General features: G+C 35.9%; 1 protein-coding gene across 4 annotated transcripts in view; it reads left to right on the top strand.

Annotated features, from left to right (window-relative positions):
• Window positions 1-17,994, top strand: part of VPS13B (vacuolar protein sorting 13 homolog B) — a 471,233-nt gene that overhangs the window by 371,517 nt on the left and 81,722 nt on the right. For all 4 annotated transcript variants that reach the window (XM_042785990.1, XM_042785992.1, XM_042785989.1 and 1 more), the window contains 4 exons: window positions 529-936; window positions 13,165-13,364; window positions 16,012-16,219; window positions 16,547-16,731. In XM_042785990.1, coding sequence (XP_042641924.1) covers window positions 529-936; window positions 13,165-13,364; window positions 16,012-16,219; window positions 16,547-16,731 — 1,001 coding nt within the window. The remainder of the gene's footprint in view (window positions 1-528; window positions 937-13,164; window positions 13,365-16,011; window positions 16,220-16,546; window positions 16,732-17,994) is intronic.

The following is a 17,994-nucleotide window of genomic DNA, read 5'->3' as shown; positions in this document are numbered from 1 at the left end:
CAGTTTTTATATTCTCTTTTTATTTCATGTTTCATCTTGAAAATGCAATTAGCTGTGTTGGAAACAACAGAATATGCATTTTATTCACTCATTTACATGTGTTGAAAATGCTTGCTGTTGGCTTTGGAGTTTAGTCAAATAGTTCTACTGGTTGTAAAATTTAAGAGAATGTGAAGTATATTTTAATTCTGACACAAAAGGACTAACCCTCCTACACACTTGAATAAGGTATGTGTCTTTCAGATAGCTGCGGTGATCCCTGGGAATGAGCAAGGAAATAAGATTGACATTGTGACATGTTTCTTCCTTTAAAACTGTATATAGTGAAGATTGCTTATAGTACTTTTCATGATGTTTTAATTCAGATTTATTCATAAAAATACTGTTTCACTCTGTTTTACCATTGATTTAGTCCTTTTAGTGAAACATTGTGGAAATGTTATCTCCACTAAATGCCTAATATTTTTACATTGCTTGAATAATTGCACTACAGCTTCTTGTCTTTCTTTCTTCAATTCTCTCCTACAGCTGACGTAAATGTGGACATATCAAAACCTTTGAAAGCAAATCTTAGTTTTGTCAGACTTGATCAAATAAACCAGTTTTTGAAGAAAATCATAACCACAAATGATGATGAGCCCAGGAAGGAGGCCACTGCGTCAGCTGGCGTTATTCCAGATGAGGATGTCACTTCAGTATCCAAACACTCTGGTACAAAGGATTTGCTACCTACAACGCACACCAACACTGCACAAAAGGATTCAGTACAAGAAAACTTGTGGCAAGTCCTTTCTTGCTTTCAGAAAATTTCCATTCACACTGTTCAAATGGTTGTTTCGATGGAAACCATCCCACATCCCAGTAAACCTTGTCTGTTAGTCTCTTTATCAAACCTCAGTGGGAGCCTGAATATTAAAAGTGGACATAAAACTGCAGGTAAGAGTTTTTGAAAGTTGGAAGTGCTACTGATTTGTTCAAGTGGTGGTCTAGTAATCATTTTAAAGCATGGGGCATTGAGGGGAACTCCTCTAGCTAACGTAGTAAATCCACGACAGAAAATAGCAAATCCCTGATAGATTCCATTACATGAGTTTTTCTTTCAGTGAGGCAGCACCCAAGAGTGCTTAATTTTGTAGCTAATAACCCCTAACTTGTAATTATTAATTTATTGACAGAATTCTGGCTGGAATAATGGTTACAAGAAACACTGTTCTGGTATTCTGAAAATTCAGTGCATACTTTGAAGGCCAAAATTTTGAAAGTTTTCTCCCTATAACTACATTTATTGTTAGGACCCTATATTTCTGTTTAAAAAAAAAGATACAAAAATAGTTGTTCAGAGCCCTGAAATATGCTACTATGTAAATATTGGGTCATACCATTATTCTCCTCTAGGCTTATAAAGTTTTAAATTTTTATATGCTTCCTCTGCACAGCTGAGAGTCACCCAGGGAATATGGGCACTCCAGCCTCATTACAACAGAACTGAAAGGAAGCTTTACACCTTGGGTACAATTAATAGGATACTAGAGACTCATTTAAAATTAAAACATTTTAGTGTCTTTGTAAATTGTTTTATTAGTCTTTTAATAAAATTAATAAGATGGTACATTTACATGATGTGGAGATGAGCCAGATGTAGGTAGTTGGCAGAGTAGCTTGAGAGGTAAAATGGTCTGTAGCTGAGAGGAACAAGTTGTAGGCCAAGTGAAGTGGTGATTTATTTCTTTTTCATCAGAAATATTTCTCCTCAGGCCAGAAAGTTTCAGTGCTTCTTTATTGTTTTAAAAGTTAAAAATGAAAAATTTAAGGTTCAGAGGACATGAAAGCCTGTGAAAGTGCTGGAGCCTGAAACTCTTGATTTATCCATAAATAAACAGCAGTACAGGCAGGAACAGTGCCTGCATTCCCACGCTTTTCCAATCAGATCACAACCCTAGCATAGAAAGCACTGCAACTGAGTAAAAGACCTTTCTAATGTCCTTTAAATAGTTCTAGTTTTCTTTCTGTGTAATAATCCTCTTTCTTTCCATCGCTTCCCCTCTATCATTTGTACATTATCCGTCCCATGGTACATTGTGGTGTCCACAGCAAGCTTCAATTTATCAAAGCTGAGCCCGTTCCGTCACTGCACTGTAAAGCAATTTGGCAAACTCAGTAGTGTATTTCACTTACCCTGGAGTTTTTCATCCTCCCAGAAGGAGGACGTACCTTGCCTTGCATGTTAAGCCTCAGAAACGTTCTGCTATGAAGTTCTGTTTCTTAATTCTTCTGGCAGTCTGAGGAAGCCAATCTTTATTTTTTATGTCACAAGCTGTACATGAATCTTCAGTATGTTTGTAGTCTGGCAAGCATTGTTAAGCAAAGCAATACTGATGCTGAATCTAATGAAAATGGAAATTAGTTATTCTACATGAATAATTTTCATAATCAGACAACAGACATCAGCAGACTCTTTTCACACTTTTTTTCCAGTTAAAGTCGCCTTGTCTTTGCTTTAGAAAAAGAAAAATATATGTGCGTGAGGTTTTGCATGCTATTGTGATGGTGCAATAAATTGTTTTAAGTTTCAAGAAGTGTGAAAGACACGCTTCCACAAAACTGATTGCTCTGTCAAAAATTCTTCTAATAGATTGTTTGGCTTTTTATTTAAAATTATTAATCTGAAATTAAAGTGCTGATAGAAACCAATAGTGGAAATTAAAACTTCAGGAAAGATGATAAATTACTCAGTGTGGGGGAAATGGTATTATAATCTTGTGTTAAAAATACTTTAGAGGAATACCACAGTTGCTAACTAGATTTGTTTCGTTATTCTGAAGAAATTATGCAAGCTAACTCAATTTTTAAAAAGTGTAGTAGCTGTGTCTTGGGAGCAAGGAGCTTTTAAATATGTCAGTCCTTCACGGCTTTTCTTTTTACGAAAGGTTTTATAGATATACCTTTTGAGCTGAACAGGGTTAATGTCAGATTTTTTTTTTTTTTATAGAATGAAACTAATACGCAAATACTTCACTGTGTCTTTGATTTTACAGTCAAATAACTATTGTGACCATCTGCAGCAGCTGCATTTTACGAATTATTTGCTGAACCAAACTAAGCACAATGACAAAAGTAGTCATCTCAGATGTACTGTTAAAAACAGAGGAAGAAAAAGGAGCATTGCTTGCCTTTTGTACAGTATGGCCATCTGCTGTACAGATGTTATTATATAGAATGACTTCAGATACAATAATTGTAGAAAATTTTCATTAAAACCTCAACAATTTGCACTTGTTTACTTGAATCTGCATAACTCCCCAGTGAGACAACACAATACACTTGGGGTTTCTTTGGTTCTCACTAGCTTTCTCTTTGATCCTTTTTGATGTGCTGACTTTAATAAACATAGTTAAAAACACTGTTCAAAAACATCATGGAAAAAACTACAAAGGAACAATTATAGCAGTAGAAACTACTCTAATCCCTTACTTACGCAAGCTATTTTTAGTGAAATATGGGGTTTTTACACATTTTATGTGGCAGTGTTTTATAAACAGTGTAAACGACCACTTTTCCAGATGAGTTTTAATGTAGGAGATGAAGTTGGTTTGTAAGGAATCCTATTTGCTGGGAATTATTTAGCAAAAAAACCTCGCAAGAATGTATTGTCGGCATTATTCCTCCCTTATAAGGGGAAAACAAAAGTGTGTGACCTTGTGTAATGCTTTGATTTTTTTAGCTGAAATTAAGAAAGAAGCTTGCCATATAACTTCTTTTTAATTATCAGTTTTCCCTCTAAACTTTCCTGGTTTAATTATGGAAGCTAAAGGCCTTCTGTTTTAATTTTTCTTCTTAATTTCTTATGAAAGTAAAAAGATGTAGCTTCTGAAAAACAGAGGGGCTAATTAGTTGAATTATTTTACTTCTAACAAAATAAATTGTAAGTGTTGAACACTCACATTGCAGTTGGATCAAATCAAATCAAAACACCTTAAATTCTACATATTCTGCTACACTGTTACACAACCCTAAACCTTTAGTGTGTCAAGGGACTTAATTTTTTGGACATTTTTCATGTTTTAGTACAACAGTTGCTTATAACAACATGGTTATTATTTCTGCTAGAATACTTACGTTCTCCTCTGTACTTACAGTGAAATCCCAAGTATTTTGGTTTTAGTAAAGTAATACTATTGTAGAATGTGATGCAGTGTATTAGCAAAACACAAACCAAAACAAAATCCCTCTTCCGTAAAAAGATATTAATTTTACTTTAGAAGAGGCTACCGATACAGCTTTTCTGATACCCTTAAAGGCAGGAGTTTAAGTCATAGTGATGTTAAATAAAATAATTGTCTGCAATCATTTTATATTTTGTGACTTAGAGTTACAAATTAAAACTTGTATCCATTTAATACAAGCAAATAACAAACATTTAGCTAATTTTTGGCAGTTTATTTGTACTGTTGACGAAAACCCCAAGTTCCATGACATCCGTTAGACCTGGTTCAGTGATTTTTGTCCTCTGAAGTATGTGGCCTCTTCTACAAAGTGGCTAGAGCTCTCCAGTGCCATGTACCCAGTCAGATTTGAGATTGCTTGGTATCACACTTGAGGTATGTAACTCACTCCAGAACAGTCACATGCCGTAAAAGCTGAAGTAATTTTTAGTAATAAATACTAGGAAACAAAATGCAATTTTAATCATGGCTTTCAGTTAATTTAGGTTTGGTGTTGAAATTAGCACTACCTGCCTGCCAAAAGAGCAGATATATGAGAGAAGTTGAGGACTGTACTCTCCCCAGAGTGAAAGACAGCAAGAAGCCTGTAGCCTCCCAGTGGAGCCTTATTTTGCTCTGGCTGGACACAGGAGGGAAGTCTTGCTGTTCAGTGTCTGAACTGAGAGAGTTACAGACGTAAAATATTCCAAAGATCACAGGCAGAATTCCCCAGCCCTTTGTTGCATTTGCAGAGATGATTACTTTAGCATATAAATAAGGGAAAAAAATAAACACTAGCTGAGCATATGATAATCACAAGTATTTTTACTAAACCTGAAAGAAATTACATACTTAAGATACTGTACAGAAATATTAAAAATTAAATGCAGCTATTAATTGTTGTAGAGCAAAGACCAAACTTCATTTTGGAGTTAACTGACTCTCTTGAGAAAACTCTGCTAAGGCGTTGTCATAGCCTTTGGATGCTGCAGATATGCAAGTTAGCCCATGGGGAAATAAAACATTAAATTAGATATGACTACCTAAAATAATATGCAGCAGTAACAAGCCATTTACAACACCCAGAAGACCTTTGTTACTTTTAGAAAGAAATATAAACTCTTTCCAACACTTGAACAATAGGAAATTAATTCTTTGTCAGTAAAAGCCAGAGGACAAACTAAATATTTAAATGGCCACTGAGGATTGAGGTGGAAGTGCAGATTGTAGACAGCTATACAAATCACTAAAAAACCTTAATGAATATTGGGTGTGGGCATCGGGGTCCTGTCAGATTTGACACCGTGTCCCAAGTAGCTTAAACCCAACACTCAAGAAAAGGTGGATACCTCATCAGGTCTCTAACATCTGGGATTTTATTTGTCATTTTGGCATACCCTGCAAGCGCAAAAGAAAGAGTAAAAGGGGATTATCCTGACAATGAAATGAGTTACTGAATCTTGTGATAATGAAAAGCAGAAGAATTCTAATTCCTTTCTATAGTCCCTGAGGTGGAGGTGCGTTTATAGTTCTGCAGGAGTATAATGTAGGAGGGAAGAACAGATGGCCTAAAATCCATGAAACAAGACACCACCTAATCCAGGACTGAGTACCACTATTAATCCTGGTCAGATTCCCTACTGGTACTTTGTAACAGGGTTCAGAATTGCTACTGATGAACTAGCACGTTAACTTGGGGAAAAAAAAAAGTTAGTTGTAGGTTGTTGATTCAAGACAGTATGCATTAATTTTGTACAACTGCTTTTACAGTTTAAATAACTTGACTGTAGAAAGTAGACTCCAAATGAAATTTTATTCAGAACAAATACGGTTGGTTTTGTAATCTATTCAGATTTTATTATGAAAGTAATTGCATATTATTTTGAGACTGGAATTTCTTTTGTTATGTGGATCCCAGTGCTATATGTAGCAGTAGTAGATGATACAGCATTTTCATGGCAGTCAATTCTATGGAATATTTACATTCATGAGGAAATACAGATAACAGTGAAAGCTGAATGTTTTCTTTGTACATTTTATGCTTTCTGAGCAATTCCTCCAGTTAAATCTACATTTTGCAGTGTGAGGTACAAAATACAGAGATTAGGCATTATTGCCCAGCCTTAAGGACTAGTTCCTTAAGGTATTTAAATTGTTGACACACTGGCAATACATTTATTCTTTTTTAATGACAAGAATATTTTTTACGGGATGAGATCACCAGCTTGCTGCCCAAACAAAAGGTGCAATTCCATAGAAAGTTCAGGTTACTGTGGCTGCACATTTCTGTACTCTTGCCTTGTGCTAGAGCTCTGTCACTCAGCCAGCTGTTCACTGAGTTGAATCAGGGCACTGATCTCTATGAAAACTAACAGGAAAGAAAAGTTTCCAGCAAGATCGTCTTCTTCAGCTGGCTCACTGGACAGGTACACTTTAATGACCATACTAGCACAAAAGAACTCAGAGAATTATATAAAGGAGAGGGGGAGGAAGGATCAAAGGGAGGAGAAGATTGGAACATAGGAGCCTGGACCTGGGCTGGCCTTAATCCTGGGGAATCACATCCCAAGAGTGCAGGGAAAGCTTTTCAGTTTGGGTGGCCTGGGTATATCTGTCAAGCCTTGGACTTCCACAAGCATAATTCACTGGGTTATAGAGGCTCAAACAGCTCAGGTGCTGCCAGGCACTATCTTCAGTATGGTTATTTATAAAGAAAAGTTACTCTCTGGTTCATGGACTATTTAGTTTATTAAAGCAGTTGAAGACCAGTGAATCAAGCATAGAGCAGAGGAACAAGATACCAAAGCTGTAATTCTAATTCAACCTTGTGGCAATTATATAGGGCTACATTTTGAGTGGCATCCACTATTTTATAATGCTTCATTTAGTGTTCAACCATTCAATGTCTGATTTTTTTCATATTTCAAGTATCTACAACTTTATAAATCAGTGACAGTTGTAGGTACCACCTATCTCCTGAAAATAAACCAGAGATTTCAACCAACCACCTAAAATTAAGATGTGAAAATGCACAGATCTTTTTTTAAATTGAAGAACCTTATCATGCCTGTCTGTAAATCTGGAGTCACGACGTTTAGTTACTTTTCTGAAAACTGCTGATACCTAAAAATAAAATGTTTATGATACAAGAACCAAGTAATACTCATGTGAGTATAGCACTTGGTCAGTTTTGATAGCTGGAGTCATAGATGCAAAATGAACACTATTTTTGTTGTTTTCCATTATGCATTTTTCTCCACTTAATTAGAATAAGATAGGGCAATATAGAGCTTTACAAATACATTCAAGTTATTGTGTACCAAAGACAGCCTTGACCAAAAATGAAAATCCCTTTAGATCTTAACTTTATTATGCCTCCCTCTGATCAAGCATCACAAAATCCAAAAGTACCAAATCAAGAAGTGAACTGAGATTTTTTAGCTATTTAGTATGCAGGAGTGTAATGAACATGATGTACCTGCCCAGTTATTCTTTAAGGGAGATGAGCTCATTTCAAATAGATAACCATCTTTGACTTCTCTTCTGATTCATCACTGACCTGAACTCCACTTGAACCTTGTTAGACACAAAACAAGCAGGATTCCTGGCCTGAGCTATAAAATATAATTAAGCCCTTTTGAAATGATGTGTAAAAGAACATAGCTTTACCCCCACTATAACTACTACCACCACCACAACCAATAAAGTTAAATCAAGCACTGCCTGTAATGGATTAAAATAATAAATGTTCCTGGATTTTAGTGTTTGAAGTATTTGAAGAAAACAGGCTCCCAGCAGCCAGGACCGCTGAATGCATGGGGACATTTATTAGTGACGAATTCAAGGGTTTGGCCTGCTTAAGATCATTACTTTCTGTTTACCGTGTGTTACACATCTCATGTTTTTACAGAGCCCATATGTGTCTCCATGTAATGCTGAAAAACTCTCTTTCACTAAAGAATAGCTAATTGGTAATGTGTAAATATTGTTCTCGTGGGGAGAATGAACTATCATAAGATTCAGCTCGACACTAATGAGAAATCCAGTGCGGTCAGTAGATTGTTAACTAAATCTCTCCTGGAAAATTGTTCTTTACTGTGTCTCACCATTTGTTTGCTACTGCTGTTTCCAGACTTGAATAAATTGGCTGACTTTTAAATTAACTGCAGAATTTCCCCTGTAATTATTTTCATAGCGTTGTTACCCTTTCTTCTCAAAAGCTGCTTCATGGCGGATACCTGTCAACAGAGCAGTGTAAATGTAGTATAGCTACTCATTACACGTTGTATCTGAAGTTTTCTTAAGAGGAAAAAAAATAATGTAGATAATTGTATCAATATATTGGATATAATAACATATTTATGTATTCAAAGCTGTCTTAATATCTTTGGCAACTTCAGCTGCTGAAATTGCAAATACGAAGAGTGAATGCTCAGAAGCAAATATCACGGATTATCACCTTTGTAATAGGTGACATTAAAGCAGAAGGTAGTAAGCAGAACTACTCGCTAATTAACGTTCAGCAGCCGGATTGCATCTCTGCCTCCCGGGCGTGGAGGGCCCATGGGAGAGCCTGGGCTTCTTCCTCCAGCGCGCCTCGCGATCCCAGGGGCGGGAATGCCGCCCACCAGCCGCTCCGGCCGGTGCAGCCCACCTCGCCCAGTGCAGACCAGCGGGGCAGGCTCTGTGCTTTGGGACACAGTCTTGCTTTTGAGCCACCCCAAACTCAGAAAAGCAATTTTCTTCCCAGCGCTATGGTTTGTAGCAATGCTACTAGCTTCCAAGAGGCTTTTCAAAAGATAGCTGAACTATAGTCAGTGCCATTTGCTATATTTATTATAATACATGTGTTTCCATTTTCTTAAAACTCTTTTCCCATATAGAAGTTTGCCAATTAAAATCGTGCTCTGTGTTATATTAGGTGACAGTGCAGTGAACCAAACAGCATTTGCAGCTATCTAAGGAAGAGCAAAAGCACAGAGCATAGTAGAAGGGAAAAAACTCCTGCTACATTTCTACTTGTTTCATTTGGAGTTGATTCAAATATCAGTACTTTTAAATGTTTTTGAAAACAGAAAGTCCATAGTTAATGTCAAAACATTGTCTCTCCCTTTGTCTGTGAACCAGAAAGAATAACAGAACTCTTTCTTAACACCTGTTTTGCCTAAACACTAAGTGATTGTTACTGTAAGGCAAGGGTTGTTTTAATGTATTTGCTGCGTCTATTGAAAAGGACCAGCTCTTTTTTTTCTATACACACAAATGGATTTATGCACACAGGGCAGTTTAAGAAACATGGAACCTCCTATTATTGGTAAGCGCTAATATAACTATATTGTAGTTGTATATAAACTATAAGATAGCTATATTTTTAACTATATTAGGGTGCTCAAATTCTATGAGATGCCTTTGTAAATGTTAGCATAAATCAAGTCTCTGCTGACCAAAAAGAGAAAAATGTTAGAATATCAAAGCAAATGTTGTCTTTTAGTAAATTTTCCTCACTATTCTGTTGTAATGATCTCCGTCTTAAATTTCTGAGCAAGTTAATTTCTTGACATTACCAAGCAAGTCCTAGATTTTTTTCAAACCCTCCTATGTTATTTCCAACTGTATAAAAATACATGGATATTCCCTTTGAGTGTATGTCACCATAAAGGTAATCCTTCCAGTGGCATGCAGAAGCCTGGCCTGAGTTGTATTTTGCTCAGTTAGCGTGGCAGCATATTGCGGTGCTATTGTGGGTCTGGGTGGAGACTGACATTGGAGGGCTGGCAGCATTTCTTAAACACTGTCCAAAGCAAGTGCTTCATATTTATTAGTCTCTTGGAGGAGTATTTTAAAAGTCATGAAACTATTTGTTCCTAGAAGTAAATTATTGCACGTACTGAAAAGTGTGTTGGTGTTCATGAGCAATAATCCAAACAGAACAAGTTAACTTCTACATATCACAACAATCGTTTATGAAGATATATTACTTCTGTGTGGTGCCATCTCAAGTTCACTTCAAATGCAGACTTTGATTTAATTTGTTTAAACTGAAGTTAGAATTCTACAATAGAAGTTTGTGAGAGGTGCATGAAAGAATTGACTGAAGTGTGTGGGAGGGAAAAAAACAGCAGAATTATTTTGCATCTTTACCTTTCTGAGATAATTGCTTTAGTCATAAGAGAGCAACTTCACTAACTGAGCATATACTTTGAATGTTATGGCATGTAGCAATCTTAAAATAGGCTTCCTTCTAGTGCATACTGGTATTTCTTCACTCCCTTCCCTTAGGATGTGAGATTATTTATTTTCTAATGTTATCCTTTTAGGATTTCCATAGTAATGGTACCCTATTTATCTAATTACTATTCAATAGTAATTGAAGCTTCCCTTCAGCCCAGAGATCTCTTTATTTGCTATTGCTTTTTAGGGTTTGTGCATAATTGTTGTTCTTCATTTGTTTTCTTTAAGCTTCCTTGAGACACCACTTTGTGCAAGTTTGTCTGAATGCTCTCTGCATTTTTTTTTACAAAGAGCACAGTGATTTTTATACTAAGAGTCACTTCACCCCCAAAAGGGCATGTAGATTTAACTGCTAGGCAGAATGAGGGTGTGAATCTTGCCTATACAAGAGCAATCTGGGTTGCAGCAAGAAAAGTTTCTCACTAAGTCCCTGAGCTTTTCCTGGTATTTATAGGACACAGTCCATGGATGGATCTTCTAATATTTAATTTACTGAAAATTTACCAACACTTCCTTATTCTTAATTGTGTCTTAATTCCTTATTGTTTACATACAGTTTGAGAAAGCACTGTTGATTTTGAACCAGCAGTATTATGTGCTGAATGCTTAGTTCTGCTTCTAAGCCATTGGATACTGTTTTTTCTTTGTACTTTGTGGAGTTGAGATAACAACTGAAAAAGACTGCGAAATATAACCCTTCCAAGTGTAATCCCAGTGAAAGAAAACATAAATAAAACCACTTGTATTCTGGCATTCCTTTTTCCCTTTTGTTATTTCTGCAACTTGGCACATATTCCAATAAAACTATAGAACATTTCTGTATATTGCAGAATTGTGCAATAGTTACCAAGAATTTCTCCTCTTTAAAATCAAAGTTCCTTGTAGAATATAAAAAAAAAAAAAAAAAAAAAACCAAAACCTAATTTGCAAATACTATAGTGCTTTTTAAAACAAGTAGACTGAGCATAGCAGGGTGAGGGCAAGTCCTTCCCATAAGAATACCTCTTTTTCTTGGTTTGAGGCTTTATGTGAAGCTGCTTCGTTCCACAGTTTACAGAATCAAGTCTGAACCAGTACCAGAAGTAGAGGTGTCAGAGTGTGATGTTAGGTTCCTTGATTGTCACTGAAGTTCAGTGTCAAAAAAACACTGAACAGCTTCTGTCATATAAACCTGTTACACATGAGAACAGACCCAGGGGTTCAGAAGCCAGCCTAAATACCCCAGAGCTAAAACCCCTTTCCCAGTTGGTGACAACAGTCCTGTTGATTGGCACAGGACAAAGGTTCGCTCCAGCCTTTGATCATTCTTACTGAACTCCAGAGTGCTCAAGGGATAGATTCTTCTTGTTTGTGGTTCCTACTTGGGTTGGACACAATTCAGTGCCATTAGTACTATGGGCACTGTTGGACCACCTTCCAAGTGGATGCTGGATTAAAAAAAAAAAAAATCCAATATATTTCTTTCCATTGTATAAAATATTTCTCAGTATTATGAAATCATAACTCCCAGGATGCACACAGACTTTTTTTTTGGTTTCTAGAAGAGATTCGTAGGAGAAGCTTTACTGCATGTATTCAGAAGAGCAAGTTGTGCTTTTGTGGGAGTTTTCTACCAACAAAGATATGAAAATATAAAATGGAACTGTATCTTGAAACATCTGTATGTAAGCCTTAGGTGTTTTTTGATCTTTTGCCTTTTGTAAATATCCAGTTTCATTAGAAAAATAAGCTGTGGGCATTATAAAATATAGTGACATTCAATATTCAGTGTTGAGTCCAAGTACGAGCACCAGAATAGAAAAAAGTTAACCCAACCTCAGATGTAGTACTTTTCATGTCAATACACAAAAGACATACAGAGATGTTAAGTGTCGTTTGTTTTACTAAACGGTGATTTGCAGTAAGTTAAATTCACAAGAGATGTGGCATTTCTAGATGGTGTTTCTTTCCTAAAAATGTTTGTGTCTTTAATGAGAGTACATAAGTTCTGTCATAAATCTAACCTGCCATTACCATTTTTATGTTTTATAAAACTATGTAAAGTGCAAATGGTTATGATGTGAAAAGTTCAGATTAAACTGGGGTTTTTTTGTAAATACACATTATATATTTTGATTTACAGGAATTGTTTTGAATTATTTGAATTCAAACATTACCCTTATTCACCTGCAAAGCACTCGAAAGACTAGCAAGGCAATATTTTATAATAACTAACCTGAACAAAAGCAGAGAGAATCGTTCATAATAGCTATTTCCTATCAGTTTACAATATAATCAAGTGAAGCAGCTGTTCTTGTTCTTAATATACTCTTTTGAAAAAAATTTCATAGTTTAATGAAAAATGTCTCTTCTCATAAACCTTAAAATGCTCACACATGTAAGAAGTCATAATGTTTTGGCAAATAGTTCTCTGTAAGGAATGTGCATGAAACATACCTGCTTCATAACTGCAGTGTTGTATAAAGTGTGCTCACTAGCGTTGGAAGAACAAGATTAAAAAAAAAAAAAAAAAAAAGAATCACAGGTCTTGTGGTCAAATGTGATGCTTCTCCTTGGAGAGGAGAGCGATTGTCCACCCAGGTATTTCCATGAAAGTCAATGGAACTACTTGTGTGAGTAATTGCTTGCAGGCAGAGATTCCCAGGCTCATGGTAAAGTGAATTCAGGAAATAAGCGCATAGATGTTGGGAGAATATATACTACCAGCATAACTAAGTGTCTCTCTTTTTAGGAATCCATGGATCATCTTTTGTCCTTGACATAAAAGATTTCCTACTTAAAACAAGTCTCAAAGAAAGAGCCAGATCTCTGATGGGACCTTTCTGCTGCTCTGTTAATGTGGAAGCCAAGTGGTGTAAGCACAGTGGCGATCCTGGCCCAGAGCAATCTATTCCAAAAATGTACATCGATTTGAGAGGAGGACTGCTGCAGGTCTGTATATGATGCTTGTGGTTCTGCTGTGGTGCTGGACTGGCTTTGGATGATTGAGGTTTCATAAGTAAATTGCATGAAAGCCTGTAAAGCTTTGTAACCTACAACAGTTCATTGGGTTGGGTTTTTTTGCTTGTTTGTTTTGGGTGGGTTTTATTTTACCTTTTAAAATAAGTATCTATTCTTTCATGTAAAACTGTTGATTGAAAAATTGTGTACAGTCTTGCTTGGTTTGTTTGGTTTTTGGTGTGTTTTTTTTTAATACTGCTTAAGCCATGTATTGTAGCTGTATGTGTGTGTTCCCTTGAAACTACTGGATCAAATTACTAACACTTAATATCTAGGACCCTGTTCTGATGTGTGTGTGTTTGTCCATGAGCTATGTGTCTGTAATGCCTTAGGGGTAGCTTTAAGAAATACATATCCTTTCTTTTTAGACTTACACCAGTTTCTCGGGGGAGTAATTATAAACTGTTGTTTGTAGCAATTAATACTCAGTTTTCCATGCTATCCTCTCCTTTTTGGAAGTGCCCACAACTTGAAACCAGTCCAAGAAGCATGGGAGTCCTTGAAATGAAAAATAGGTTCTGTGGGGCTTAAACAAGTGGGCTTTAAGATATATCTTATTTTAATTATTTTTATTATAGTAGCTATACACACCAAATGTTTTAAAATAAATATATAAATCAAGAATATAAAACACAAAAAGGAAGTTTTGACATTTAGTCATGTCGTTAGGTCTTTTCCCAGAATCAGCGTTAAAAGTTCTTAAAACTTCAATGCTGGGAATAAGGCTAATTGAATAATCCAAATTTTTAAAAATTATATCTTAATGAATGAATAAAATCAGTTTGTTTCTCTGCTTCTTTTTATTTGTGATTCACAGGTATTTGGCTGACTATCTCTACATGTTATTAATAATAAAAAGTTGGGGGCTTTTTTCCAAAATTTTGGGGTTTTGACAAGGACCAAAAAAAATCTATAAATCTGAGAAAGACATTTTATTATTAGAGTGTACACTGGAAATAATTAGCTTTTACGGAAAACAATTAAGTATTTGGTCTGACAGAATAGATTTCAGAATTCTGACAAAAGCACTAACAATTCTGTTTCAAATTAATTTATTTATGGCTAATGATTTTACCAGCTCTAAACATGACTTCATCTTCTACCACTGTTAATTTGTATTGCAGCAGAGCCTAGAGAGCTTACGTGAAATTGGTGCCTCGTCTGTGCATATTGTAGTAGGAGTTCTGTTCTCTGGAGTTCCAGCTGCCTAAAAATAAAATTAATAAAAGTGGGAGGAAAAATCATTCCTCCCTCCTTTATCAATGGGGGACTGAGGCCTCTGAGATTGGCTTAGACAACACAGAGCTCCTTCAAGGAGGTGCTAGACCAAGAGTGGGACCCTGAGCTCACAGGTACTCTAGAAACTGCAGTAGAGATGCACTAAATTAGGGAGATGACCTGGGTAGCCTGGGACTATTTAACTCCGGCCTGGCTGTAGCTGTGTTTCAAGAGGGTCTTGCTTTATTCCATGGATTTACATGTAGATGCACGGGAAGGAAAAGGTGCCTTCCTGATAGCTGTACTACAGTCCCTTTAGGCACCTTCTAATATTTTTTCATATTTGAAAAATGTTATTCCCCAGTGAAAAAAATTGTACGACTCTTTATGTGCACAACCTGATTTGTTTACTTTACTTCTACCCTTACCATGCACTTTTAAGTTATTGTCTGGTGATTTTGATTTCATCCCACACTGTTTCTAAGTCTTATTTCTTTATTAATTGCTAGTTGCTTCCTTGTCTTCCCAGTTGCTGCTGGGCCCACTGCTGCACATGAAGACTAAAGGGCTTGCCCCTGTTAACATGATTCTCTCAAACAGGAGTTTGATTTAAGAAAAGCAGTGATCCTTGTGAAAGCTGGGAGAGAGGAATATCTACTTGCCATTTATTTTGCTATAAAGTGTATGAATCTTCTGGACTTCGAATGCCAGTTTTTATTAGATATTTTTCTAAATTTCTATTTTAAACTTCAAAAAACTTTAAACTTTTAAATCTCACCCTGAGAACTTACCACACATCCAATTCGTATGCCGTATAAACCCAGTATTTGTGTTTGTGATGATCTTTTGTATGTCTTTCTAGTCATCTTTGCTGTGTCACTTACTCAGTTTTTAATGCATTCTGGAATTCCACTTTTGGAGCAACAAGCTCTTTGAACAGTTTAAACTTTGCATCTTTAAGGTTTTTCTGTCACATCTTAAACTACAAAACCTGTAACCAGTCCTAGCATTACATACTGCACTCTCAGCTGTAATTTCTTGTACATGATTTTTAAGATCTTTGCTGTTTCAGGCAGAAACAGTATCAGCTTTTAGTGGTTAATTAATGCTTTCCTTCAAATGATGAAAAGAACAAATGTGCCAAATCGTTCTGTAGACATATTTTGTTGTTCCTATGTTTTACTTCACACTAAGAGTACTTGCAAGCAATTAAGGTGTGAACAGAGCAAGCTGAAAGCCGTATAAAGTTGCTATTGTTTTGGAGAGCTTTTATCCTTCAAAAAGTGACTAAATATTTGTATGTCATTGTTTTGTCTTTTCTCTTTCTTTTTCTTTTTTTCTTTTTTTTTTAAAAAAAAAGGTTTTCTGGGGTCAAGAGCATTTGAACTGTTTAGTTCTTCTCCAGGAGCTTCTGTGGCAGTACCTTACTAAAAAGGGCAGTGTAGAGACACTGATATCTGAACATACACGCCCCACTTGTTTTTCTACGGAAAGGAACCAGGCCTCAAAAACTGAGCATACTTCAGATGATCTGAGAACAGGCCTGTTCCAATATATACATGATGCAGGTAAGATGAATATTATTGTGCTGCTTTTTTTTAATTATAAAGTAAATGCAGTAGTAACCTGTTAAATATCACTTGTCTCTTACAATGAACAACTTTACTTTTTTTTTGAAAAGCCATTGAAAAGACATCTGCTAGAATGAAAAAAAATATATACTTTTTTGATTTCTTTCCATTAAGCTGTAATCTTTTAAAAGTCAGGGAAATTGCTTTTTTATTTTCTCTCCTTTTGATCCTGATGGGTTTATTTTTAACTACTTTGGTCTCATAAACCAACATGTTTCTTTCTAGAAATTATATAACGGATTATAGCTTTCTTTCATTTGACAGAATCACAAAAACTGCCCAGTGCCTATGAAGTTGTGTTTTACAATGAAACTGAGGACAGTCCAGGCATGATGTTGTGGAGATATCCAGAACCCAGAGTGCTCACTCTTGTAAGAATTAACCCTGTTCCTTTTAATACCACTGAAGACCCAGATATTAGCACTGCTGACCTTGGAGATGTTCTTCAGGTGGGTAATGAGAGTTTTCTGCTTTCGTTAATAAAAGACAGCATTACTACTGTAAAGTGAATGTTTTCAAACTTAGGTTTATTAAAAATGAGCACAAAACAAATGTCAGGAGCTCTATAAAATCAATAGGAGGCAAATTCCACAGCTTAAGCACATCTTTAGTTTTAAAACTACTTGTGCGAACATTTTAGCCACTTACCTGTAAAGTTTTTCCATGACATAATAAGCTATAGCCGAGTTTATCAGTTCTGGTTCACAGGCATGTGGAGTTTTTATTCCGGCTTTCTATGATTTCATCTGTCAGTCTTTACTGAAAGACTTCATTGGATTTGAAACTGAAATATGTGAGGAAAGACCTGGTCTGAAATTGCCAAAATTTAGTGGAATCGTTGAACTCAAATATCCAATCTGACCATCCTCTCCTGTGTCTGTAGTGGCAGATGGCTATACTGCTTCTGGTAAGATCCACAGGGCAGAGAGAAAGGGTCTATTTTCTCTTATTTTGCTTTGAGAGGGTTGAAATGTGCAGTCCAGTTTGACTGTTTCAGATCATGGAACTGCCCTTCAAAGGAGGGCTGAGTGCTGCAGCTGTGTGACTCTGTGCCCCAAAAATAGACCATACCTCACAATTTCACTGATCCTTAACTCTGAGAATTTTTGCTTTCTAAAATACACAATCGAATAGTTACATTCTCTCCTGTCTACTGTAATTTATCTCTATAAATTCACTTACTCCTTGCATGCCTATTTTGATTTTAACTCAGTTTTAATTTTGTTAATCGCAGTTTCCTTTCTGTATTACAAATTGGATCTGTCATTATTTTTTTTTTAATTTCAATCTGCTCGTTAATCAGAATAGTGTTGTGAGTCAAGGGAAATAAGTATCTCTCAATTCTTCCTATTTGTTCAGAAATGTTGAATTATATTTCATTATTGCTATAACATTAAAAATTGCTTTTAAAATTGAATTATGCACCAATGTGCTTTGAGTTATGGATAAGTAGGATAATCTTCCTCAGATAAATGGTATAATGTTATTACCGTGCACATACTGTTAGTGAGATCATGTAAGTGTCCTGCCAATTTCTTTGCCCTCTAGACAACCAAATGTCAGCTCCTTTCAGTTATATGAAAATTAAAATTAAATGGAAAAAAATTAGCTGTACTTGGCATGAGGTTTGAATCAAAGATCAAAATTCTGTTGTTGTATGCTGTCTTGATGACCCTATTAAGTTGCTATGAAAGCCAGCAATTTGCCTTCTT

Source organism: Tyto alba, unplaced genomic scaffold, assembly GCF_018691265.1.
Source record: "Tyto alba isolate M040663 unplaced genomic scaffold, T.alba_DEE_v4.0 Super-Scaffold_9, whole genome shotgun sequence".
In the NCBI taxonomy this organism is placed as follows: Eukaryota; Metazoa; Chordata; class Aves; order Strigiformes; family Tytonidae; genus Tyto; species Tyto alba.
Note: the sequence above shows the minus strand (reverse complement) of the source record. Positions and strands in the feature narration are given on the sequence as shown.